The following is a 23,811-nucleotide window of genomic DNA, read 5'->3' as shown; positions in this document are numbered from 1 at the left end:
AGTAGCCTACTGTAGGAGGGGGGATGTCTTGCCCACCATTAGGGCCCCAGCACAGTAACTGGCACACAGTAGGTGCTCAATAAACAATTGATCAGGGTGACTGTGTCACTGCTGGGTCAGGGGGCATGCTCCACAGAGCAGTTTTTAGGATAAAATCCAGAGCCAGCTGGACACAGCCCCTGCACACATTCTTTGTAGCTTGTTCATAGCAGGTGCCTCTAAGAGCCTTTGGCGTGTTTTGTGCCCTCTGAAACACGGCACAGAGGAAGAAGCTCTGAAATGTGGCTCATAAAAAGGCCATCAGGTTGGGAAAGGAATTGATCACTTCTCCCAGGGCAAAAAGCCAGGGGGGGACGGGGGCTGCACAGGCCAGCTGCCAGGACAGATGGCGGCTGTCCGGATCTACTCCTTGCCAAAGTTTTCCTCTCTGCCCTTCCCTTCTGCCTGCCACTGCTGCTGGGATCTGCCATCCTGGCATCTGGCCTGGCCGAGTGTATGAGTGGTGACCTGCACGTCAGCCCTGGGGCGTTAAGTTTCAGATTCCAGAGGCTCCACTGGCTCTGAGCCCTGCTGAGTCAACTCTGTTTTTCTCGCCCGAGCTCTGAGCCAACCTGCCATGGGTTCTTCCTGGCAGGAGGGTTGTCTATGCCAGCCTCAATTTCCTAACAGGGTACAGGGGAGTGGGTGGGGACGGAGGAGGTGGACTTGAGCAAAAGTTTGTTGAATGAATGCTTAACCTTGTGGAATGAACGTGGTCCAGCCCCATAGCCTCACTCAGTTCTCCCTTTGTCTCAACGCTGCCCTATCCAGGCTCAGAGAGTTGGGGTCTCTCCACCAGCCTGGGAACTCCATAGAGGAGAACAGAGGACTGTTCGTTGAATGAATGAAGGAAGGAAGGAGGGCCTTCCGTCCATGTAGCCCCTCTTCCCGTTCCGAGGTTCCTGCTTTGCTACAGGCAAAGACTCAGACACCGCAGACGCTGAGGACAGAGTGAGGCTCCAGCTGGAGACTGAACAAGACAGACCACTCAGTTGTGGGGGGTGGGATGAGGGATGTTAACGAAATCCACAAACACATCTGCAGTGACGAAGCCTTGAGCCGGAAGGAGCGTGGGAGCCCGAGACGTCTCCCGGTGGGTCCACCCTGGTCCTGGGACGCTCTCCGGGAAGCCTCCTGGAGGCGGGGATGTTTGAGGCGTCGCGGGCTCCCCGCCTGGCCCTGCTGGACTCAGCGCACCGGGGCCCTTTCTTATTCCTCTCTGCCCGCCCTCTCTCCCAGCTTTTGACTTGGGGGGGGGGTCAGGAATGTCAACCGCCCGCCTGGCCCCGCCAAGGCCAGCGTCCTTTCCCCCACTGAGTGGGGGGCTCGGAATTCCGGCGCTGGGAAGGGGACCACGGCGAGAAAAAGGGTCAAGTCTCCCACAGTCAGCAGAGAACGCATGTCAAGGCCTGGTGAGAGGAGCTACAGTTTTGCACCTCCAGGGCGCCCCCAACCCCCCATAACTAACCGGCTTCCAGGACCAGAACCCCACCCCCGGCCGCACGCCCCGCCCCCGGCACTCCCCACGCCCCGCCTCCCAGGCTCCCCCTCCCACTCCCGCACCCGGCTTATAAAACGGGGCGTCGCGGGGACACCAAAAGCTCAGAGGGCCGGTGGCCGTGATCCGAGTTTTCCCTGTGCCTTCTGCACGCGAGCGAGTCCCCGCCAGGGCCCCGGTGTCTCCAGCCCTCGCATCTCGAGCCCCCGCGTCCCCGCGCCTAGGTCACCCGGAAGGATGCACTGTGCGCCGACGGCCGGAGCAGCCCTGGTGCTGTGCGCCGCCACCGCGGGGCTGCTGAGCGCGCAGGGCCGCGCGGCGCCGTCCGAGCCGCCGCGCTTCGCGTCCTGGGACGAGGTGAACGTGCTGGCGCACGGGCTTCTGCAGCTCGGCCACGGGCTCCGCGAGCACGTGGAGCGCACCCGTGGGCAGCTGGACGCGCTGGAGCGACGCCTGGGCGCTTGCGGGGCCGCTTGCAAGGAGTCGGGGGTGTCCACCGCGCCCCTACACGCGCCTGCGAGTCTGGTCCCCAGCGGCGAGGCCGCCCCTGAGAGCCTCGGCAGCCTGCAGGTACGTGCGCTCCTATGGGTCTGACGCGAGGGGTCGCATCCGAGGCTCCCTGAGCGCTCCTGCTCCGGCCTCAAAGGATCGACGGGTGGGTGAATGGAGAGGTTGGTGGCAGAATGCTGGGTCCTCACCACGGTTTCACGCCCTCCCCAGACGCAGCTCAAGGCTCAGAACAGCAGGATCGAGCAGCTCTTCCAGAAGGTGACCCAGCAGCAGCGGCACCTGGAGAAGCAGCGCCTGAGAATCCAGAATCTGCAGAGCCAAGTGCGCGATGCTTGCTCCAGGAGGGGAGGGAGGTGGCAGCCAGACCTGTGGGTCTGGACGTGGAGCCGGCCAGGTTGGGCAGCCTGAGCCAGCCAGACCTGACCCCCTCCTCCCGTCCTGTCCCAGGTGGACCTCCTGGCCCCCATGCACTTGGGCCGTGGGGGAGCCAAGTCTGCTAGGAGAAAGAGGCTACCCAAGACGGCCCAGCTTGCTGGCCCGGCTCACAACATCAGCCGCCTGCACAGTGAGTGTCCGGCCCTTCACTGTCTTATGGTACCTCTCCCCTCCACACACGCATACATTTGCCGTTCTCGTCCCCCTCCTTGTCAGGTCCACTTTACTGAAAAGGAAAGAGGTCCTGGCCTTGGGGCCCTGTGGGCTCTGGTGAAGGGCTGACGGGGCACCTTCCATCTCAGCCCCGACCCTGCCCAGCTCGGCCACCCCACCCTTCTTCCTGGGTGCCAGTGGGCTTTCCTCATAGCCTCATGGGCCACTACCTGGAGCAGGGGGTGGGAAACAGAGTCCAAGAGGAACTTGAGCTGCAGGGGTGTGGGGAAAGGGGCAGTGCAGCTGAGGGACACCTTCCTGCAGGTTGGAACCTTCTAGAAGGCCGCTAAGGAAACAAAAGGGTGCCACTTGGGGAGCCTGGAGTCCTTACTGGGTGGGGAGAACGGCTGCCTGGAGGGGGGTTCTGAGGTTTAGGCCTCCCAGGGTCTCTTCTAGTGTGGATCTGGGGTGGGGGTGGCTAGGGCAGGGAACCCCCATCTCCCTGGGGCCAGACAAACCATTCAGTCTTGCATCTCTTACAAATACAGGGCTCCTGACCCGCACACCTGGTCCCTCACCCCACCCCAGCCCCCAAAAGCGTGAACCTTTGCCACCATCATGAGTTCTGGGTCCTTTATTGTGTATGCCCCACATCGCCCCAAATCTCCAACGGCAGCGTGTCTGTGCCTGGCACAGGCTCCCAGCTCCCCAAGGCTCTGTCCCATCCTAAGTCCCCCCCCCACCCCGCCCCAGACCCGGCTGGCTTCCCTGGAGTCCTCCTACCCCGTCACTCAGCCAGGCATCTGCGGCTGCAGCCAACTGGGTGAAAGTTCGGATCCCCCCACATCCTCGGGCTGGTTACTGGCTTCCAGCCCTCTAGGCTCGAGGGCTCCCCCCAGGCCACCAAGGGTCCATCGCACCCTCCCACACCCCCCTCCCGGGCTGAGGGGCTGGTGGGCGGGGCCAGCAGGCTTAGGTCCGGCCCGGAATGTGGCGAAGGAGTGTGGGGGGGGGGGCATGTAGGTCCGGGGACTCCCCGGCTCCGGGCGCAGCCCTGCCAAGTAGGGGAAAGTTCAGAGCTGGAGGGACAAACAGTTGGTGCTAATGGAAGCCACATTGTCGGTCTGGCCCGGTGCCTGTCTTGGTTGGAAGAGAGGAGAATGGGGGAAAGTGTCTGCAGTCGCTCAGGGCCCGACCCCGCCTTCGCCCTCGCAGGGCGGACCCCCTCCTCCCCTCCCCCCGGCGACCTTTCCCCTACTTTCCCGGCTGGACTGGGGGCGGGCACTTTCCAAGCCTCCAGACGCGCCCTAATCATCCCTCCCTCCTCCCTCCTTCCTCCTTCACTCTTCAATCCTTCCCCGCCCCCTCTGATACCTGGAACCCTAGGCAGCCCCATCCGGGCCCCCCAGCCCTGTCCAGGCCCCATCCGCATCCCCCGCTGGACAAAGCGGAGCCCTTCCTGCTCAGCTGCCTTGCCTCCTCTGATCCAGCTCCTTCAATCATTTATTCATCGAGTCTAATTTATTAAACACCTGCTGAGGGCTAGGCTCAGCCTGGGCACTGGTGCCAGAGCGTGGGCAAAGAGCCGCTCCTTGTCCCTGGCCCCATGGAGCGCTCTTCAGTGGGGGCATGGGGGAGAGACCACAGATGACCCCGGTGTTGGCGAGTGGGAAGTTCTCAATGCCCCTTTTGGGAAGTCTGGCCTGGTCTGGGCGTCTGGGAAGGCATCCCTTCCAGAAGCTGAGACCTTTAGAATAAGGCAGGGAAAGTCATGAGGGAGGAGGGTCCCAGGCAGAGAGACTGGCGTGTGCAAAGTCCCTGGGGCAGGAGATGTGGTACAAGGAAGGCGGTGTGGGCATGCAGTGTGGGAGGAGGGAGGTTGGGTGCAGGGGCTGGCACTGGGGTGCCTTGTAGGTCATGCTGAGGAAGGCCTTGGGGAGCCGTGGAAGGCTTCGGCAGGTGGAGTCGAGGGGGGGGTGTCATGAGCTCAGGATGGTCCTCTCATGTCCCTGCCACCCGCTGTCCAGCCCCCAGACATGCTCGTTTCCTGAGACCCCCGGGGACTGCTTTCTGCTTCAATCCCACCCACCCCCGTTTGTCTGCCCTGCAGGGCTGCCCAGGGACTGCCAGGAGCTATTCGAAGAGGGAGAGCGGCAGAGTGGACTGTTCCAGATCCAGCCTCAGGGGTCCCCGCCGTTCCTGGTTAACTGCAAGATGACCTCAGGTGGGATGTGCTGGCCACCGGCGTGCCGCGAAGATCCTGGGCCCGTTGTCTTTCTGTCAAATGCAGCCCACTCCCCTCCCTCCCTGTCTCCCCCCTCCCTCCTTCCCTGCTTCCTTGGGACAAAGATCCAGGCTGAGCCCCCTGCCTGCGCCAGCCCACAGCATTTTTCCCTTTGGCCACCTTCCTCCAGTCCTGCGGGAAGGCATGAGAGGAGCGTTGCCCTCCCTTGGTTTGGAGGCGGTTTGGGGTTTGGGAGCCAGATGGGGGAGTCAGGGTGTGCTGTGGGAAGAGTCCTCTTGGTGACCTCAGACTTCTCTGGGCAGACGGAGGCTGGACTGTAATCCAGAGGCGCCAGGACGGCTCCGTGGACTTTAACCGGCCCTGGGAAGCCTACAAGGGTGGCTTCGGAGACCCCCAAGGTGGGTGTTGCCAGGGGGCCAGAGGCACAGGGGGAGGAGGGGCCGTGGAGGTGGGTCCGTCTCACCGATCCACCTCTCCGCTGCAGGTGAGTTCTGGCTGGGCCTGGAGAAGGTGCATCGCATCGTGGGGGACCGCGGCAGCCGCCTGGCGGTGCAGCTGCAGGATTGGGAGGGCAACGCCGAGTCCCTGCAGTTCCCCATCCACCTGGGTGGCGAGGACACAGCCTATAGCCTGCAGCTCACCGCACCCGTGGCCAGTAAACTGGGCGCCACCACTGTCGCGCCCAGCGGCCTCTCCCTGCCCTTTTCCACTTGGGACCAGGACCACGACCTCCGCAGGGACAAGAACTGTGCCAGGAGCCTTTCTGGTGAGCCAGCTCTGCCCCTCCCTGTCCTGCCCTGTGCTACATGGCCCAGGCCTCCCCTCCCTGCTTCCTTGCCCTGGCTTCAATCCCAGATTCTATCTGTTTCCTGCTCCCTCGTCTCCCTGTTTGCTGTGTGTCCTTGGGCAACTGACTTAACCTCTCTCACCTTCAGTTTTCCTGTCTTTAAATGGGGTACAATAACCACAGTGCCCACTCCATAGGATTATTATGAAAATTCAATGAGATGACGTTTGTGGGATGGTGGCTGGTGTGTCCAAAGCCACCAAGACGAACCCCATCTTGTGCTAATGAAATTGGAGGCCAAGGGCCTGCCGAGTGGTGTAGTGGTTAAGGTCGGTCTGCTCCGCTTCAGTGGCACAGGTTTGCGGGTTTGAATTCTGGGTGCAGACCTACACCATTCATCAGCCATGCTGTGGCAGTGACCCACGTACAAAATAGAGGAGGATTGGCACAGTTAGTTCAGGGCTAATCTTCCTCAAGCAAAAAAAAATGACGATTGTCAGCAGATGTTAGCTCAGGGTGAATCTTCCTCAGCAAACAAAAGAAAAAAAAAAAACTTGCAGGTCAAGGTTTGAAACTGCCTTTTGTTGGGTCAGAAAATGATGGGATACTCGTAATTTCATATGGTTCAACCTAATATAAATTGATGAAATGGATGACAATCAGAGAAAGTCTTTAATAAGTGTTTCCTGTGTGTCAAGTGCAGAGAAGTAACTTGCTGTGGGTACAGACGTGAAAGCTGCGGTTACCGGGAAGGGGGGACCCAGAGCTCACCCTGAGGTTCCTTTGTCACAACCTGGGGTTCCTTGGAACACAGTTTGACAATCACCGCCAAAATCCTCCCATCTAAAGCATTTAAAGTCCCACGCCCAGCCTCATCCCCATCCCAGCCCCAGTAGAGGCCCAAGGACCCCAGCCTGACCATGTTCCCTTCTCTCTGACCCCGGCAGGTGGCTGGTGGTTCGGCACCTGCGGCCACTCCAACCTAAACGGCCAGTACTTCCGCTCCATCCCTCGGCAGCGGCAGCAGCGCAAGAAGGGCATCTTCTGGAAGACGTGGCGGGGCCGTTACTACCCGCTGCAGGCCACCACCCTGCTGATCCGGCCCACAGTGGCCGAAGCAGCCTCCTAGTCTCCTCCCTGGGGCCTGGACTCAGGCTCCTCGAGGACACTGACTCTGAACCTGGCCCAGCACGTGGCCACTCCCTGCCTGGGCAGGGGCTGTGGGCAGGCGCCGTCTGGAGCCTCATGGACAGAGAAGCAGCGAGGACTGGAGAGGCCCCCTTTCTGAGTGGGGGGCTGCAGGCAGTGCCCTCTGAGAAGGACAGAGCTGCAGGGCTGCAGGGCACAGACCCAAGAAGCATGGACAGAGGGGCGTGAGGCCTGCTCCTCGCCCGCCCGAGGACTGGGAGACGCAGAGGGACCACTTGGGAGCAGCCAGGCTGGCCCTTGATGGCGGATTCAGTCACATTGACTGGCCGGGGGACCATGGCTCCCGTGGCCACCGGGCACCCCCATAGTCCTGTCATGTGTGGGTGCTGTGGGGCATGCTGGCGCCAGCCGTGTCTGGGTGGAGCTCACGGAATTCTTGGAATAAAAACAGCTTCAGAACATTTTGTTCTTCTTTGTCCTTTGGTTAGTTTGAAAAAGTGGACAGTTTCAGAGTCCACATAAACATGTTCCCAGGGTGGAGGATGAACACTCCCGGGTCCCTTGAGGACAACACTGTTTATTCCTGCAACCTGACAACTGATTTCAGTGTCCTTTAATTATCATTGCATGATGTGTATCTCTCTCGTTTTTATTTTCAAAATTACAAAACAACAAAACCTTCACTCAATCCTTCTGGAAGCAGGTAAGAGAGAAAATGAGAACCCCTTCCTGCCCGTACTTATGCATATGAATCACGATAAATTTTTTTTTGGTCGGGAAGATTGGTCCAGAGATAACATCTATGCCCATCTTCTATTTTGTATGTGAGACACTGACACAGCATTGTTTGATGAGCGGTGTGTAGGTCTGCACCTAGGATCCAAATCTGTGAACCCCGGGCTGCGGAAGCAGAGAGTGCAAACTTCACTGCTACACCACCGGGCTGGCCCCACGATTGACTTTTTAATGTCCTGCCATCTGATAGAAATGTAACGTGAGCTGCACGTCCAATTTTACTTTTTCTAGTGGTCACATTAAAAAAAAGGTAAAAAGAAAAAGAAAGAAAACACAAAAAACAAAACAAGTAAACAAGTAAAAAGAAACGGGTGAAATGAATCTCAGAAATGGATTTTATTGAACCCAGTATATCCAAAATACTGGTTTCAACATGTGATCTATGTAAAAGTTATTAATGAGATAGTTGACACAGCTTTTTGTTAAGTCTTCGGAATCCAGTGTGTATTTTATGCTTACGGCACATCTCAGTTTGCACCAGCCGTTTTTCAAGGGCTCAGTGGCCGCAGAGGCCAATAGCCGCCATAGTAGACAGTGCAGTTATAGTGTGTATGTACATTCATGTAGAGTTTTGGGTAAATTCTTCCCGTTTTTTGCCACGTATGCATAAGTTTTCCTTTAAATTGGCATTTAAAAATATATATGTACATAAATTCAACTTTTATTGAGCACCAACTACAAGCTAAGCTCCATACTAAGTATTTGGGATACTTTAGTGGATGTAAACATACCTGCTTGCACCAGGCTTACCTTCAAAACCCTCCCTTTACAGATAGGGTGACCTATAATTGATGGCATAATTTTGAGAGTGAAAGAGGGTGTGCTGTTAATAATTAAACCAATGGCAGCTGTAAAGCAGCTCACGCCTAGGCCCCGGGACTTACGCAGTTTTTAAAAATGTAAACATCTCTCCACTGCACATGGAGAACTAGTATCCCCTGCCATAAATAAGTTAGTGAAACTAAAGCCAATGAAAATAAAACAATGCCAGTGCTTTAAAATTCCAGCTAGAAAACTGATCTACGGTGAAAAAAAAAAAACAAACCAAAAAACCCTGAATAGTGGCAGCCCCTGGAAGGGTGGGATGGGAATTGACTGGGAAGGGACATGAGGCAACTTTCCCTCCACAGAGGTGAGTTACTCTGGCATATGCCTTTGTCTTGGTGAATGTACATTTCAGATCTGTGCATATTATTACATGTAAATTTCACCTTCCAAACAAAAACTAAGAAAACAGCCATAAACGATCCTTGAACTCTAGGTAATGATATGCATGCTGAAGTGTTTAGAGGTGAAGTGGACTAACGTCCTTGTTTTATTCGTAATTTTTTTCCAGCTTTATTGAGGTATAATTGCCATATAACATTGTGTAAGTTTAAGGCGTATAAAGTGTTGATTTGATACACTTATATATTGCAAAATGATGACCGCCATAGGGAGCTAACACCTCCATCACGTCGCAGAATTACCATTTCTTTTTCATAGTGAGAACATTGAAGATCTACTCTCTTAGCAACCCTCAAGTATACGATACAGTATTGTTAACTATAATCACCATGCTGTGCATGAGACGCCCCAAATCTTCGACTTTCTTTGAAATGCATCAAAAAATAGGATGATAGATGGGTGGATAGAGATGGATATGCAATAAAGCAAAATATTAATAGTGGACTCTAGGTGTTGCGGATATGAGTATTCTCTACAATTCTTTCCATTTTTCTAAAAGTCCCCAAAATTTCACAACAAAATGCGGGGAAGAAAATTCTAACTAGATCTTGTGGCTTTCTGAAGGCTCTGCTTCTGAGCTCTGTTTAAAGAGGGAGATAAGCATTAGAAAATTGTTCAAGAGATATGAGCAAAAGAGAGTGAGCCTTTCTGTTTGAGGATAATAAAGGATTTCAAGAATTGCAAAAAGGTAAGACTTTCTCAGCATGTGGTTCAACGTTATTTAATGCACTGCCCAGAATAATCATCCATATCATATGGCCTGGAATAATGTGATGCTTTGTCTCCGGGACACATGTTTGGGAAAAACAGCATCTGTCCAAGCCCTGAGCCCCAACTGCTGTTTTCATAGGAGAACCTATCTTTCCAGTATTTCTTGTAAGTGTTCCTTGGAGAGGTCGTGGGGGCTTCTTGCACTAGAGGAAAACCTCCATGCTTTTCCTGTTCCGTGACTCTTCCTGGAAGGTGCTGGGGACACAATGGCTTCCCTGGGGCCCTGGCTGAGTGTAGGTGATGAACTTCTTGGCACTGGGGACAGGCCACTAAAGTTCTGTGGCCTCAGTTCCTGCATCTGCAAAATGGGGATGGTTCTGCTACCCTGCCCTCCCACCCCCACCCCCCACCCCCCACTTCTGTTCTGCTGGTGCTGCAAGGATTTCCTGGAGCATTAAGTGAAAAGCGCTCAGAACAGTGTCTCACTCATGGTGAGCTCACAATATAAACATTAGCCGTCCTTACTAATACTGTTATGATGAGCCATGCTCGGGGTGGGGGCGGGGAGCATGACCCAGACAGGAGAAAAGACTTCACGGTGGATGTGGCTTTTGAGTCAGTTTTCAAAGGAAGAAAATTTTACAAAGATGAGGAGGGAGGGTGGTATTCCAGAAAGAGGTCACTGTGAGAGCCAAAGCCTAGTGGCCTCGGTGGGAAATGCAGCTCCTGTCTGGGGAGCCAGCGCACAGCCCCACCTAGCTGCAGCGAGGGGCAGAAGGCTGGGGAGGGGAACGGCAGGGCGGGTGGGGAAGGGATCTGTGCTGGAATGTGCAGGGCCTCAAGGCAACTGCCCAGGAGTTTGCTGACAAAGGCTGGGAGGCTCCTCCCTGGTCTGGATTTCAGCCTTGCCTTTTCGCCTAATCTCTTTTCTGGCCCCTGGACCCCGCTCTCCAGCCACCATGACCTTCTGGCTGTTCAGACACATCAAGCTCTTTCTCTCACTTGCTTTTGTGTCTGCCTGAAATGCTGTTCCTAATACCTCTTCCCCCTCCTGCGGACTCAGTGCAAATGCCACCTCCTCCAGGATGCCTTCCCTGGCTTCCTAGTGAAGGGGAGGAAGACTATCCTTTACCCACTCTGGGTCCTTTCTGGCTGGGCTACAAATTAAATTGACATGAGACCGCATAGCAGGAGAAAATCCAACAAAGCTTTATAACGTACACATGGGAGAAACCAGGGAAACTGAGTTTCTCAACAAATGGCGGAGGTTTTCACCTTAAATAGCATATTCAGGTAGACAAAGGAGGATGTTGGGGGGGTGGGGAGTCAGCTATGGGAGATTACCAGAAAGCACAATAAACAAGAGTATGCACTGATAAGAGTTTCTAGAGATAAGGTCATCCCCACTTCTTCCTGGTACAGAGAGGGAGATATCTTTACAAATGGACATTTCCCTTCAACAGAACTTTGATAAGAATGGGCTTAGCAAGGACCCTCCCACTCTATCCATACACAGATTTAAATTCATTTAGGCAGTTAGTGGGAAAGGGGTGAGGTCAAAGTTTCTTTCAGAGAAAATAATCAAGGTGAAGAGACATATTTTGAGGGGGCCAATTCCGATCTCCCACTAGCTAAGGAGCTAAGGAGAATAACCCAGGTTATTCTCTTCATTGCATGCCTCCCATTCTGCAATTATCCTGCACATGTTTTTTACTTGCTTCTTATCTGACTGCTCCCAAGAGACTCTCAGCTCCATGAGGGCTGGCACTTTGCATCCCCAGCACCTAGAGTGCTGCCTGACCTCATAGATGCTCAGTAAATGGACGTCCTAAAGGAAGGACTAAAAGATTTTTAAACAGGGGAGCGAGACAACCTGACATGTTTTAAAAACCCCCCTCTGACTGCTGTGGGAAGAACAGACTGTGAAGTGAGGGCAGAGCAGGGGGATCTGGGAGCGGGAAATGCACAGGTCCAGGTGTCACTGACTACGGACCTCGAGAAAGTCAAAGGTGGGTTTGGAAGCAATTAACTGGTTTTTTTTTTTTTTTTTTGCTGAGGAAGATTAGCCCTGGGCCAACATCCGTGCCCATCTTCCTCTACTTTATATGGGACACTGCCACAGCATGGCTTGACAAGCAGTGCGTCGTCAGTGCACGCCTGGGATCTGAACCTGTGAACCTGGCCTCGAAGTGGAGCGCCCACGCTTACCGGCTGCGCCACCAGGATGACCCAGCAATTAACTGTTTTTCCAAGTTGTTTCTTTTCCTTTTGTATATTAAGGAGATGTAACCACCAGCCATCCTGAAACTGACCAAGGGAGGCACTCAAGGGAGATATAACCACCAGCCATGCTGAAACTGACCAAGCCTCACCACAAGAGCTACGCCCACGACCTTTGCCTTATTTTTAATGCAAAAATCTCTCCAGGTGGAGCTTAGGCCTCATGATGTGGAAGCATGTTCTCCAACTGAGCCTGTGCAATCGAATACCTGCCTCTCCCTTTTGAATATTCATTCCCCAACCAAATAAAAGTTCCTGCTTTCCTTGGTTCCCAGACGCCCTGACTTTGGAAATGATTCTTCATGGTCTCCTATTTGCTGCAAATACACTTTACTTTGTGAGACAACTTCCACTGGTGTAGTTTTATTTAACTTACCAGGAGGGGAGGCCACTTGGTTCGGTGTCACAGGGAGTGATGATGGGCGCCAGGATCAGGGTGGTGGCAGTGGAGGGAGTGAGACGTGGTCAGAAATTTGGGAGGGAGAAGAGACACAATAAGGGGAAGGGGCAGAGGGTGGTAAACAATGAGAAAGAGAGAGGAGCCCCTGACTTGTGGCTTTGATGATGGAGGGGGTGGGGGATGGAGACACAGGAGGAAGAGTGGATATGCGGAAAGAGGACAAACAAGTGTCGGGATGCCTGATGGACATCCCAGCGATGAAGTCCAGGAGGCAGTAATAATAATAATTATTGTAACTAGCACATGAGCTCCATGCCTAAGTTGTTCATCACTGGTCAGATATTTATTGAGCACAGGGACACAGCAGTGGTTGTGGCACACACAGTCCCTGCCCTCATGGGGCTGATGTTCTGTTGATGGAGACAAACGAAACAGATTAATGGGTCAAGAAAGAAACACATACTTTAATGTCAGGTAGCGATAAGTCCTGGGGGAGAGGGTGGAATAAAACAGGGTAAGTGGACAGACGAGGGGAGGAGACCATGTTGGAGAGTCTGACGCCCAGTAAGGATTTATAAATATTTGTTAATCAAAGACTTAAAGACAGAATGTGGACGGCTGATTTAGTGTGCGTTTAGGGACAAGATCTAGTTATCTTCCAAAGATTCCACGAGGTTTCTTCCCTGTTATACAGATGAAGGAAACTGATGCAGAACGGTATCGCAATGAGACACCAATACAGTGATGGAAAGTGCAACCGAGAGAGGAGAGGTGACCTCTAATGGAAAAGACCTCGGGGAGAGGCCCCCCAGACAGGGTCATTTATGGGGCGGGGAGGCAGAGCAGCGTGCACAGACCTATGACGTCATCGGGACGTTACATAGCGTAACATCACCTGGACGTAGCGCTATTTCCCTCCCCGGACAGGTCCTCAGGCAGTCGGGTACGGTCTGAATTAAGCCTCTCATTGGCTACTCGCTCCGTCAATCCGTTTCATTCTTCCCTTCTTCCGTCCCGCCTTCCTAAACCCGCCTTTGATAGGCTGGCGCAGCTGTCACTTCAGAAAGGGCCGCATTCCTTCCGCCTTTCTCCAGGAGACCAGGAGCGCGGAGGGCGGATCCTAGCGGCGCCCACCCCTGGGACTCTGCTTCCACCTCTGATTGGCTGCCCTGGGTGCCGGTCGCTACGCCACCCGCCGCAGATTAGCCATCCGGCCGCCGCTCTGCGCGGCGCCGGTTCCGCCCCCGTCGGGTGTTTGTGGTGGGGCTGCGGAGTCGCCGATCCCGCCGGAAGCACCAGGACAATGGGGACCCGGGACGACGAGTACGACTACCTATTCAAAGGTGTGGCCGGTGGGGCACAGACGGGCGAGGGCGCGGCGGCGAGGCGGCGGGCAGGCGGGCCGGCGGGCCGAGGTTGCGTTCCAGGCCGCTGGGCCCAGGCCGGAGCCCGGGGCTTGGGGCCCGGCGGGTCAGGCAGCCGGGAAGGCCGGGGTGGGCCAGGCTCAGTCAGCTTCGGGCCGGGGTGCGCGACCGTGCGGAGCGGGCGGCCCAGGGAGCCCTGGGGGCCCTGGATGAGCCGGGGCGGAGCTGGGGCACAGAGGGGGTGGGGCCCGGAGCGGTGGGAGAGGCCGTTAGGGGCGGGGCCTCAGGAGGGGCGGGGCCGCCCCAGCATTCGGCGGGCCGGGCTGGGTGGAAAGCTCCCTTCGTGGTGGGGGCGGGGCCTTGGAGGCGGGGGCTAGGCGGTAGTGGGCGTGTCCAAGAACTTGCTGGGGCCGGGCGCTTCACGGGGTGGGAGGGGCCAGACCTGATTGGTGGCAGCGCGTCTGGGGGCGGGGCCTTGGAAGGGCGAGGCGGACAATGGGGGTTGAAATGTGTGGGGGGGAGCCTGGATTGGGGTGCGGACCCCGAATTGCGTGGAGGGGCACGTGGGGGGACTGTGTGTGCTGGACCCGGGCCCCGTGTTTAACAGCAACAATTATATCTCTTAATTATTAGAACATTAACAGCACTGTCCAAATACCTGCGTTTTTCTAAGCACTTTATACTCATGTAGTCATTGAAATCCTCAAAACCATGTGAGGTCGGTATTATCCAGCCTTTCTCTTTATGGACCTGGAAACTGGCTCAGAGAGACGAGTGTTAAGTGTTGGAGCAGGACTTGAGCCTAGATCAGCTGTGGGCTTTACCACTTAGGAAGTGTGGCGGGGGGCGGGGGGGGGTGGCGCGGCTTGCAGCCAGGATCTGGGGCCGAGGTTGTCAGACTGCCTCCCCCAACACGTGCGCGCTGATGGCTGGGCCTCACCAACCCTGCCCCGGGGGTAGAGGGCTCTAAGAGCCTCAAGTAAGGCTGAGGCAGATCAGGCAGCCATTGCCCGCCTGGGGCCAGTGGGGAGCTCATTCACCCTGCCCCTCAAGCTGGGAGATTCCCTCCTGATTGGGGGGTCACTGGCTTCACAGTGCCTCTGTGCCAAGCTGGGCTTCGGTCAGGGCCTGTGCTGGGCTCCCTGGCTGACAGTGGCCACCCTTGAGGCTAACCCCTGGGCCCACGTGGGGCACCTTGGCCCTGCTGCCTGCGGGTCTGTCTCCCATGCCAGCTGTTGGCATCTTCCCCTCGATGGGGGAGCCTGGCCAGCCCTGAGAGTGTGGTCTGTGTCTGTCACTGCCCATTGTGTCTGTAGTATTATCTAGCATGTGGGGGCCTGGGGACCTTGGGGACCTGGACATTGGGGTGGAATGCTCCGTACCTGGGATATCCATGTGGCGAAAGGCTTCTGGGCAGAGGGGGTGCCCATGCAAAGGCCCAGGGTCGTCACACAGCTCCATGGGCTTGGCGAGATGCGTGCAGGCTGCTATGTCGCTGGCCAGTGAGGCTGTGTGGTCGGCAGGCATCAGGCCAAAGCCCTGGTGCTGCCGGCTGAGCCTTGGGGTCTCACCTAAGAGCGAGGGAAGCTCTATCAGGGCTCTGGGGACTGGTGACAGGTGGACCGGACTCCAGTCCTGCTGCACCTGGTGCCTGTCTTTGCTCTGCCCGCCCTGAGACATCTGCTCCCCAGGTCCGGGCTGGGCACTCACCCGGATGTGGCACTGCCAGGGCAGAAGGCATTCCCAGTGGCCACCTCCAGGTTTCTGTGGTCATTCCCCGCTTGTTATTTTCAACTGTTTGCTGTTATAAATAACCCAGGTCCAAGCGTTTGCACAAGTCATCTTTTGCTCTTTGGGTTATTTCCTTGAAGTTTGTTCCCAGAAGTACAGTTACTGGGTCAGGGGCAATGGAGCGGTCGTGTGCTTCCCGGGATGCATCTCCAGGGTCCGCTTCCTGGAAACACTGATCTGGCTCCTGTGGCAACTGGTACGTGGTGGGGGCGGGGGGTGCCTGCGCCACTGCCCTCCCCCTCTGGCCTCCTTTTTCTGAGTCGAGCAGGTGCCTTCCAGTCGGGGGAGCCCTTCAGGAGCGGAGAGGGCAGCGATCCTCTGCCCCCTGCCCTGTGCGCAGCCTCCCTCAGGCTTCAGTCACTTTCCCCTGGCCCTGCCCTGGGCACAGAGGGGCCACCCCTCTCCCTTGGGACACTGGCTGCCCCCTGTCCTGCCCTCCTTCAGTGCCTTGTGTTATTTGGCAGCCACATCATATCTTGGATCCCCTGACCTGCTCGGCTAAGGCCAACAGACCCCCGTTGGTGCTGTGTGCTGTTTATTTTCCTCCTTGCACATTCTGCCCTCCCCTAGGAATGAGGTTGTTTATTTGTAGCTAATTATAGATCCTTACATTTATCCTGCTAACATTTTATAACCTGGGACCATCTTCCCAGCCTGCCCATTGATCCCCAGGGGTCGCCCCTGACCTCTCCTCTGATGGACTGGCTGTGGGGTCCACAGTGGGTGCAGCTGTGTCCCCAGGGGCCACCGAGGCCTTCCCGGAGCCCCCAGGCACTCACCTGGCCTGTGAGGACGTGGCTGGTGTGGGAAGCTGCCGTGGTGGCCCAGGGCCCTCTCCTCTGGATTGGCCCCTGCCCCATCTAGGAGTCCTTCTGGGGAGGTGCCAGGAGCGAGTGGCAGCTGGCTCCCGGGAAACAGGCCAGCCCCAGTGCTCGGCCCCTCTGCTGGGTGCTCCTGAGGCAGCCTCCCCTCTCTAGCCCGGGCAGGGCCCCCCACCCAGCCCCCCTGGTCCAGGATCTGAGCACACCATCTTCCCCATTGCCAGTGGAGGCTCTGCCTGTGCCTTGACTTTGGGCCCCTGTCCTCTGCTCTCTGATTCCCTAGGGAATGGCTGTGGCAGGGTTGCCCCAAGTTCCAGTCGCTGGGGCCTGGGATGGTCAGGGCCAGCTTCCTAGAGGAGAGGCGGGGCCCTGCTCTGCCTGGAGTAGGGGAGCCAGCCCTCCAGCTGAATGGCCACTCAGTCCGCCTGAGCTCAGAGTGTGGGCCCCAGGGATGCCACACTGTCATGGGACCGGCCAGAGGACCCAGGGCTTCAAGAGGTGCCAACTCTTTGCTTTTGCCAACTGGGCTTGCCTGCTCTGCCAGCCAAGTGGCATGTCCCGGGGGGCTGTTTCCCGGCCAGTGATGCCACCAACTTCTGTGGAAATGCTGGGGGCCATGTCCTCAAGGGCCCTTTATTTCCCTGAGACAATAGATCGCTTGTGTCTTGGACAATGCTCTTCTCATTCCCAGCCTGCACTTGGGGCCAGCCCGGCCGCTGTCCCACTGGCCACCTCTCTGCATCCGGCACCGTGTGCCAGGGACTGCCCGGGCAGCCCAGCCTTCCGCCCTTCGTCTGGGCAGTGGCTGGTGGCCCTCGTCCTGCTCTGTGCTCAGTGGGTGACCTTGGGCTGGGGGACTTGGTCACCCTGGGTTGAGTGTCCCTAACTTTACAAAGGGAATAACAGTGTGAACATTTGTCCCTGGGTTGGCCCTGAGAATTCAGTAAACCCAGCCTTTAGGGCTGGGCTTGGCCTGAGGGGCTGAGGAGGTTTGGCTGGGTCAGGGCAGAACCAGTGGGGCTAAGGGGACCCCAAGGCTGGGAAGGGAGTGAGGGGGTGCAGGGGATACACGTCCGGAGGGGGACCCTCCTCCTCATTTCCTGTTCCATTCCTGAGGACCCGAGAACCTGAGAACTGAGCAAAGCCCCCTCGCCTCGGCTGGGTTCCTGTGGCTGCCGTGGGAAGGAGGTGAGGGGTTGGGGGTGTGGGTGCTGGGCCCCACAGTCAATCTAGTCTGGCCCTGCGTGGCCTGGGAGCTGACTTGAGGTCTCAGCATGGTTGGGAGTCCTTGGCTCTGGGCGGCAGGCCCATGTCCATCTCCACCTTTCTCTGAAGTCAGCTCGCAGTCTTGTGTTGGGCACCCACGTTGTCGTGAGAGGACATTGGCACTGTTGTCACACGTCTTGTGGGCCAGGCCACGTGGTGCTTTGGGGGGAGAAGAGAGGCCTGGACCAAGGGGTTTTGAAGGATGAGTAGGAGTTTGCTGGCTACTCCCGAGGGTCAGGATGCCCCAGGTGGTGGGACACGAGAAGGCTGAACCCAGACCCCTAAGTTTAGCCTTGAACCCGGAAAACTTGGGTTCAAATCCTACCAGACCACCCTCCAGCTGGGTGGCCCTTGGCAGGTCGCTGCCTGGTGAGCATGGTTGGGAGGGGGGAGCGAACCTGCAGAGACGCACAGGCTCAGACCCCTGCTCTGCCCCCTGCTCACCATGTGCTTTGGGCTTGTCATTCCCGTCTGTGCCTCAGTTTCCTCATCTGTAAAATGGGTTATGTAAGGCTGTGTGAGGTGAGGCACAACATCAAGGGCTCTCTCAGCACAGACTCACTAAACACTCTTCTTGTTCTCTTTATTCTTGGCTCTAAGGCAGTCAGCCCAGGGAGGGTGCTGGGTTGTGGTGGCTGCCTCACCTGCTCCCTCCTCACCTGTGGCCCGAGGATGGTGACCTGGGCATCTTCCAGGTGTGGGGGGAGGTGGGCCCACGGCTTCGCCAGCCACTTTGCTGTTTGTTCATTCTTTCCTGTGTGCCAGGCACTGCGCCAGGTCCTGGGGATACAGCAGGGAAGCAGAGGGTCCCAGATGCCCGCCCTCGAGGCAGATTGGACAAAAAAATGAATAAGAGAGACCTGGGGAGTGGGAGGGGGTGGGAGCCATGGAGGAAAGGCAGAAGAAGGGAGTGGGGAGTGTTGGGGGTGCGGGGTTTTAAGAGGACAGCAGGGAGGGCCTCCTTGATCAAGTGCCATCTGAGGGACCACCTGAAGGAGATGAGGGCAGGAACCAGGCTGGTGCCCAGGGAAGACCCGGCCAGGCAAAGGGCAGCATGCACACGCATCCCTCAGAGTTCTGGCAAAGAGGGGCAGAGAGGAAGGAGGTGAGGGCAGGGAGGGGACGGGGGCGGGTCATGCAGGGTTGCATGGGTGCAGGGAGGACTTGGGAGGTGGGAGCCCTGGAGGGCTGTGGGCAGAGGAGGGCGGGACTTGACTCAGGGGCTCACAGGCGCCCTCTGGCTGCCACAACGAGAACAGCCTGTTGGTTGGAGAGGAGAGTGCTAGGGCCCCCAGGGAGGAGGCAGGTGCAGCAGCCCCAGGAGAGGTGGCTGCGGCCCCGGGAGCAGGGTGGGGGCAGGGATGGTGGTAAGAAGTGGCAGGAATCTGGACACACACATAAAACTCTTCATCGGAACCATGGGTGAGCAAGCCTGCAGCCCCCATGGCTCTGCACTGGGCAGACCCACCCTCGGGTGCCAGAGCCCAAAGCCCACACTTGGGGCCATGTGGTTTCTGGCTGGTGTGTCTGATCAGGTGGCCATGTGTTGTTTCTTCTGTGCTGCACGTACACCCCGGCGCATGTGCGCACGCACATGTGCATGTACATACAGGAGTCTCCAGTATGCCCTGGGCCTGAGGACAGTCCTCCTGGGCACGGGCCCCTCCTGGACCATCTCATGTGCCTCCCCTGGAGGCAGCGCTTCTACGACTGGGACAGGGATGAAGGGAGGGACCCGAGGGGCCTGGTCTGCCTTGCGCTGCTCAGGAGGGCTCTCGTTGTTCCCATGTCCTTGCGGCACAGACCGACCCTGGGGGCAGGCGGCAGGCTCTGTCCCTTCCCGGCTATGTCCAGAGGGCACATTCCTGTTCCCCGTGAGCCAGGGGGCTGTGCTGGGGCTGAATGTGGGTTTGCTCACAGCAGCTTTCTGTGAGGAGACCGCGGGGTGGGCGTGGGGGTGAGGCTTCTTAATTCCTGTTCCTTAGAGCTCCAGAGACAGACCCTTGTAAGTAAGAACCTGGTGTCCCCCTCCCTTAGGTGGCTCTTGTTACTGTCTTTTTGTGTGTGTGTGTGAGGGAGATCAGCCCTGAGCTAACATCCTATGCTGATCCTCCTCTTTTTTGCTGAGAAGGATTGGCCCTGAGCTAACTTCTCTGCCCATCTTTCTCTACTTTATATGGGACACCGCCACAGCACTGCCTGACAAGCAGTGCGTCGGTGTGCGCCGGGATCCGAACCTGCAAACCCCGGGCCGCTGAAGCAGAGCGCGCGCACTTAACCGCTTGCGCCACCGGGCTGGCCCCGTTACTGTCTTTCTTTTCACACATGTGGAAAAGGCAGCCCAGAGAGGTTAAGTGACTTGACCAAGGTTGCCCAGCCCTGCAGCTTTCTCGGGTGTACACAGCTGCCAGGCCACCAGGCTGCAGTGGAGGTTTGGGGGTTGATGGATCCACAAGCGTCTGCCTGAGTCCCCAAGCCCCGTGTGGGGCAGCCTTGCTCTATGCTCTATGTTCACTTCTGCACCAGGAAACGTGGTGCCTCGGGCGAGGGGGCTCCAGGCCAGCTCTGACTCCGCCGCGTCGTTGGCCCCCCGGGGCGCCCTGTGAAGGTTCCGCGGGCGGGCGTGGCTGGCACGTGGGGTCTTGGCTCAGGGGTGAGGCCTCACCGTGTCCCTCCCCGCCCTCAGTGGTGCTCATCGGGGACTCAGGCGTGGGGAAGAGCAACCTGCTGTCACGCTTCACCCGCAACGAGTTCAACCTGGAGAGCAAGAGCACCATCGGCGTGGAGTTCGCCACGCGCAGCATCCAGGTAGACGGCAAGACCATCAAGGCGCAGATCTGGGACACTGCCGGGCAGGAGCGCTACCGCGCCATCACCTCCGCGTGAGTGGGCGGGGAGACGCAGGAGGCGGGGCATGCGCCAGTGGGCCCCGAGTGGCGAGTAGGAGTTAGGCGGGAGGAGGAGGGGAGAGCACACCCCCGAGAGCAGGGGGACCCAGGGTGGAGGGATGAGACCTCCAGGAACCCTGGGACCCTAGGGAAGACCCCAGGTGGTATGTCCCCTGGCCCCTCTGAGCCCTGGCGTCCCGCTAAGGCACTGCAGTTTTGCTGGGTGGTGGCTGCACAGGGAGGGCTGTTAACCAGGCCTGGCTTGGGCCACTCCGTTCTGCTGGCTCCTCAGCCCTGACGGGCCACATTCCCAGCCATCCCCTTCCCTCAGGTCCCCTCGGTCTCACGCCCTGTCCCACACTCATCCTGTCTTCCCACGCACACCTGGCACCCCTTGCCTCCCCGTGGCCACCCAGCCATCGGGACCCACTTGGGCGGCCTCTTCCCAGGCCCTCGCAACACCCCAGCCACTCCCCATCAGTCACTTGCTGTACCCTGGTCTCCCTCCACCGAGGCCTGCTCCCCTCCCCGTCCCCTTAATCCCTCGGGGTGAATGTGTGTCCGTCACTTTCCTTGTTGATCCGGGCAGGACCAGGCAGGCATCGCAGCTCCTGCCCAGGAGCAGTCCTTTCCCTGCGTGGGCACTGTGTCCTCCTCCCCTCTTTGTGACTGACCCCATGGGTGTCTTCTGACCCCAGGCCCCAAACTCTCTTCTCAGGCCCCCACATTCCTGAGCGGAATCTGGGGCACAGAGCCAGGGCCCCAGGGCATGCCCCTCTCCCTCAAGGTCATGACGGTCGCCCCTCAGCTGGGCCCTGTGTGCGAGCGGAGGAGCTGCCGCCCACAGAACCTGGGAGGCCCCGTGGGCGCTGGCGTGGCTCATGCCTGGGCCCCGCCCCCACCCCCGCAGCTACTACCGTGGCGCCGTGGGCGCGCTGCTGGTGTACGACATCGCCAAACACCTGACGTACGAGAACGTGGAGCGCTGGCTGAAGGAGCTGCGGGACCACGCCGACAGCAACATCGTCATCATGCTGGTGGGCAACAAGAGTGACCTGCGCCACCTGCGGGCTGTGCCCACTGATGAGGCCCGCGCCTTCGCAGGTGAGCGCGTGCCGGGCCGCAGAGGGTGGTGCCCGAGGGCTGCCGGGGTTCACTCCGGGCCATCTGCCCAGGCCCCGGGCCTCCCCCAGGGGCCAGCTCCTGAGAGCGGGACTGTGACTGAGGCGTCGGAGAAACATCTGGAAGGCAGGCAGCCCCGCCCCCAGATCCCCCCCATCCTCCCCGGCTGTGTCCATGGCCCCTCCCTGAGCAGTGGGCATCTCCATCCTACTCCCTTGGCCCCAATCCTTCATCTCCTGAGCTAGGTGAGCGGGCAGGCAGGCAGGGTCCCCGAGAGGGGCTCCCCTGGGCAGTATTCTCTCTGTTCCAGAAAAGAACAACCTGTCCTTCATTGAGACCTCAGCTCTGGATTCCACCAACGTCGAGGAGGCCTTCAAGAACATCCTCACAGGTGGTCCCAGGGCCTGGCTGGGGCCACCGTCACCCCAGTGGGCCTGCCAAGGGCGGGGTGGGAGGGGCACCAGCCACTCTGGTCACAGGCTCCAGAATGCAGCCCCTGAAACTTCATTCCTTAAACCTGCCAGTCAGTCCAGACACGAGGACGGACATGGCCTGCTCCACGGGCTCAGGCCAGATCCCGCCTCTGCTGGCACTCGGGACACAGGGACCCCTCGACCCAGCTCCCCTAGGTGGGCCCTGCCCCGGCTCCCCCAGAGAACAGCCAGCTGGGTCAGCTGGGGAGGCGTTGGCCTCAGGGGCTCAGAGCCACTGGGCTTGTGGGAGTTTCTTCTGAGGGCCCTCAGATCTTAGAGAACAAGAGGCGTGGGCTGGGGGGTATATCTGTGACCAGATGTGGGTCCCCCCTTGCTGAGTGCACAGCTGGCACTGGGCGAGCGGGCGAGCATTGCTCCCCTGATGTGATGGGGGCGCAGGGCACAGTGGGGCCTTCAAGAGGGCTCCGGGCTCGGCACCCTGGGCGCTCACCCCACACCCCCCCTTGCAGAGATCTACCGCATCGTGTCGCAGAAGCAGATCGCGGACCGCGCAGCCCACGACGAGTCCCCTGGCAACAACGTCGTGGACATCAGCGTGCCGCCCACCACCGACGGACAGAAGCCCAGCAAGCTGCAGTGCTGCCAGAACCTGTGACCGCCCGCCGCCTCCGCGCCTGCGTGCACGTCCTAGTCCTCCCCCCCCCCCACCCCGCGCCGTCCTCCGGGCCCCGCCCTCCCTGTCCCTCTGTGACTGGCTCCCGCCCTGCCCCTGAGCGCACGGCCAGCCCGGGGCCAGGGGAGAACAGGAGTCCAGCGGCACCTCCTGTCCCGCCCGAGAAAAGCTAGAAGCCCCGGCTGCTGCACCTGCTCTTCTGGGGGCCCAGGGGGCCTCTCGGCAGGGCGGGGAGGGAGGCAGGACGGACAGGGCCGGCCAGAGGCAAGGGAGATGGGCACACCGAGCAGGCTTCTCCAGCTTTCCGCGGCAGACTCCAGGAAGCGATTGCTTCCCCCTCTCTCTGGCCAGTGGGCCCAGCTGGCCCCGGGTCCCCATCCAGAACCCCCTCCGGGCAGAGAGCAAAGCGCCAGGGGCCTGGGGCAGGCGGACACTTCGCTCGCAGCCCGCTGCCCCCGCGCGGCCAGAGCACGCGCCTCGACCCCTCCCGTGCGCACGCGCGCCTCCAGCTCCTGCCTGTAGATGTGTGCTGGGAGACCGGCTCCCCGTCTCGCCCCCCCCGTTCTGCACGCAGCGCGCTCGCCCTGCCTCCCCGGGCCCCCCTCTGTCTTGTCTCCCCGTCCGGTCAGGAACCCGTTTGCAAGTGAAGCAATATCTCCGTGTTTTGTACATACGACCGCTCCTTGTAGCCTTTGGTTTTTGTTATTGTAGAGAAACACAGATTCTTTATACACTTTGTAAGATTTACGCCAAACCCCAGCTCTCGATCTCTTCTTCTCCCTGTGGCTCCCGCACTGTTGCCCCGATGCCTCGTTTCTCTCGCCCGTTACTGAAATGTATAATCCGACTTCCTGTACAGAAACCTGCCGCGCGCCTCTGTCTTCTTTCTCCCCTGGACGGCCGGCCGCGCGGAGCCGGGGCCCCTCAATGCGCATGCGCTGCTGGGGCCGGCCGGCCTTGCTCAGCCCCGAGCCCCCGCCCGGGGCAGTGCCCTGGGGTCCCGGGGTGGCCGAGGGTCGGGTGGACCCCGTCCAAGCCCACCCTGTGGCAGGGAGGGAGGGAAGGCTGGGGGCGGGGGTTGTTAAGCTCCCCAACTCTGGGATTACCAGCTGTAGGACTTGAGGATGCCGCCTGGGAGGAGGTGGGCTGTGCCAGCTGCTCCCCATTCCCAGCCCCAGGGGTTGAAGTGCTTGTTCCTTCCATCTCTTGCTCATCTGGCTGCC

The 23,811-nt window shown here is 58.5% G+C and overlaps 2 protein-coding genes across 2 annotated transcripts; both read left to right on the top strand.

Moving 5' to 3' along the window:
- The first annotated feature begins 1,655 nt into the window (after positions 1-1,655).
- ANGPTL4 (angiopoietin like 4) lies at positions 1,656-7,008 on the top strand. Its single transcript, XM_058538020.1, has 7 exons — positions 1,656-2,107; positions 2,258-2,368; positions 2,495-2,612; positions 4,746-4,859; positions 5,183-5,278; positions 5,365-5,646; positions 6,615-7,008. Exons 1-7 carry the CDS (start codon positions 1,775-1,777, stop codon positions 6,794-6,796), a joined length of 1,236 nt encoding a protein of 411 aa, XP_058394003.1. The 5' UTR covers positions 1,656-1,774; the 3' UTR covers positions 6,797-7,008.
- A 6,450-nt stretch (positions 7,009-13,458) lies between these two features.
- Positions 13,459-23,455, top strand: RAB11B (RAB11B, member RAS oncogene family). Its single transcript, XM_058537995.1, has 5 exons — positions 13,459-13,572; positions 20,158-20,353; positions 21,270-21,463; positions 21,792-21,872; positions 22,425-23,455. Exons 1-5 carry the CDS (start codon positions 13,533-13,535, stop codon positions 22,568-22,570), a joined length of 657 nt encoding a protein of 218 aa, XP_058393978.1. The 5' UTR covers positions 13,459-13,532; the 3' UTR covers positions 22,571-23,455.
- The last annotated feature ends 356 nt before the right edge of the window (positions 23,456-23,811 follow it).

The sequence above is a fragment of the Diceros bicornis genome, unplaced genomic scaffold (assembly GCF_020826845.1).
Source record: "Diceros bicornis minor isolate mBicDic1 unplaced genomic scaffold, mDicBic1.mat.cur scaffold_73_ctg1, whole genome shotgun sequence".
Lineage (NCBI taxonomy): Eukaryota > Metazoa > Chordata > Mammalia > Perissodactyla > Rhinocerotidae > Diceros > Diceros bicornis.
This window is presented reverse-complemented; position numbering and strand designations above follow the sequence as displayed.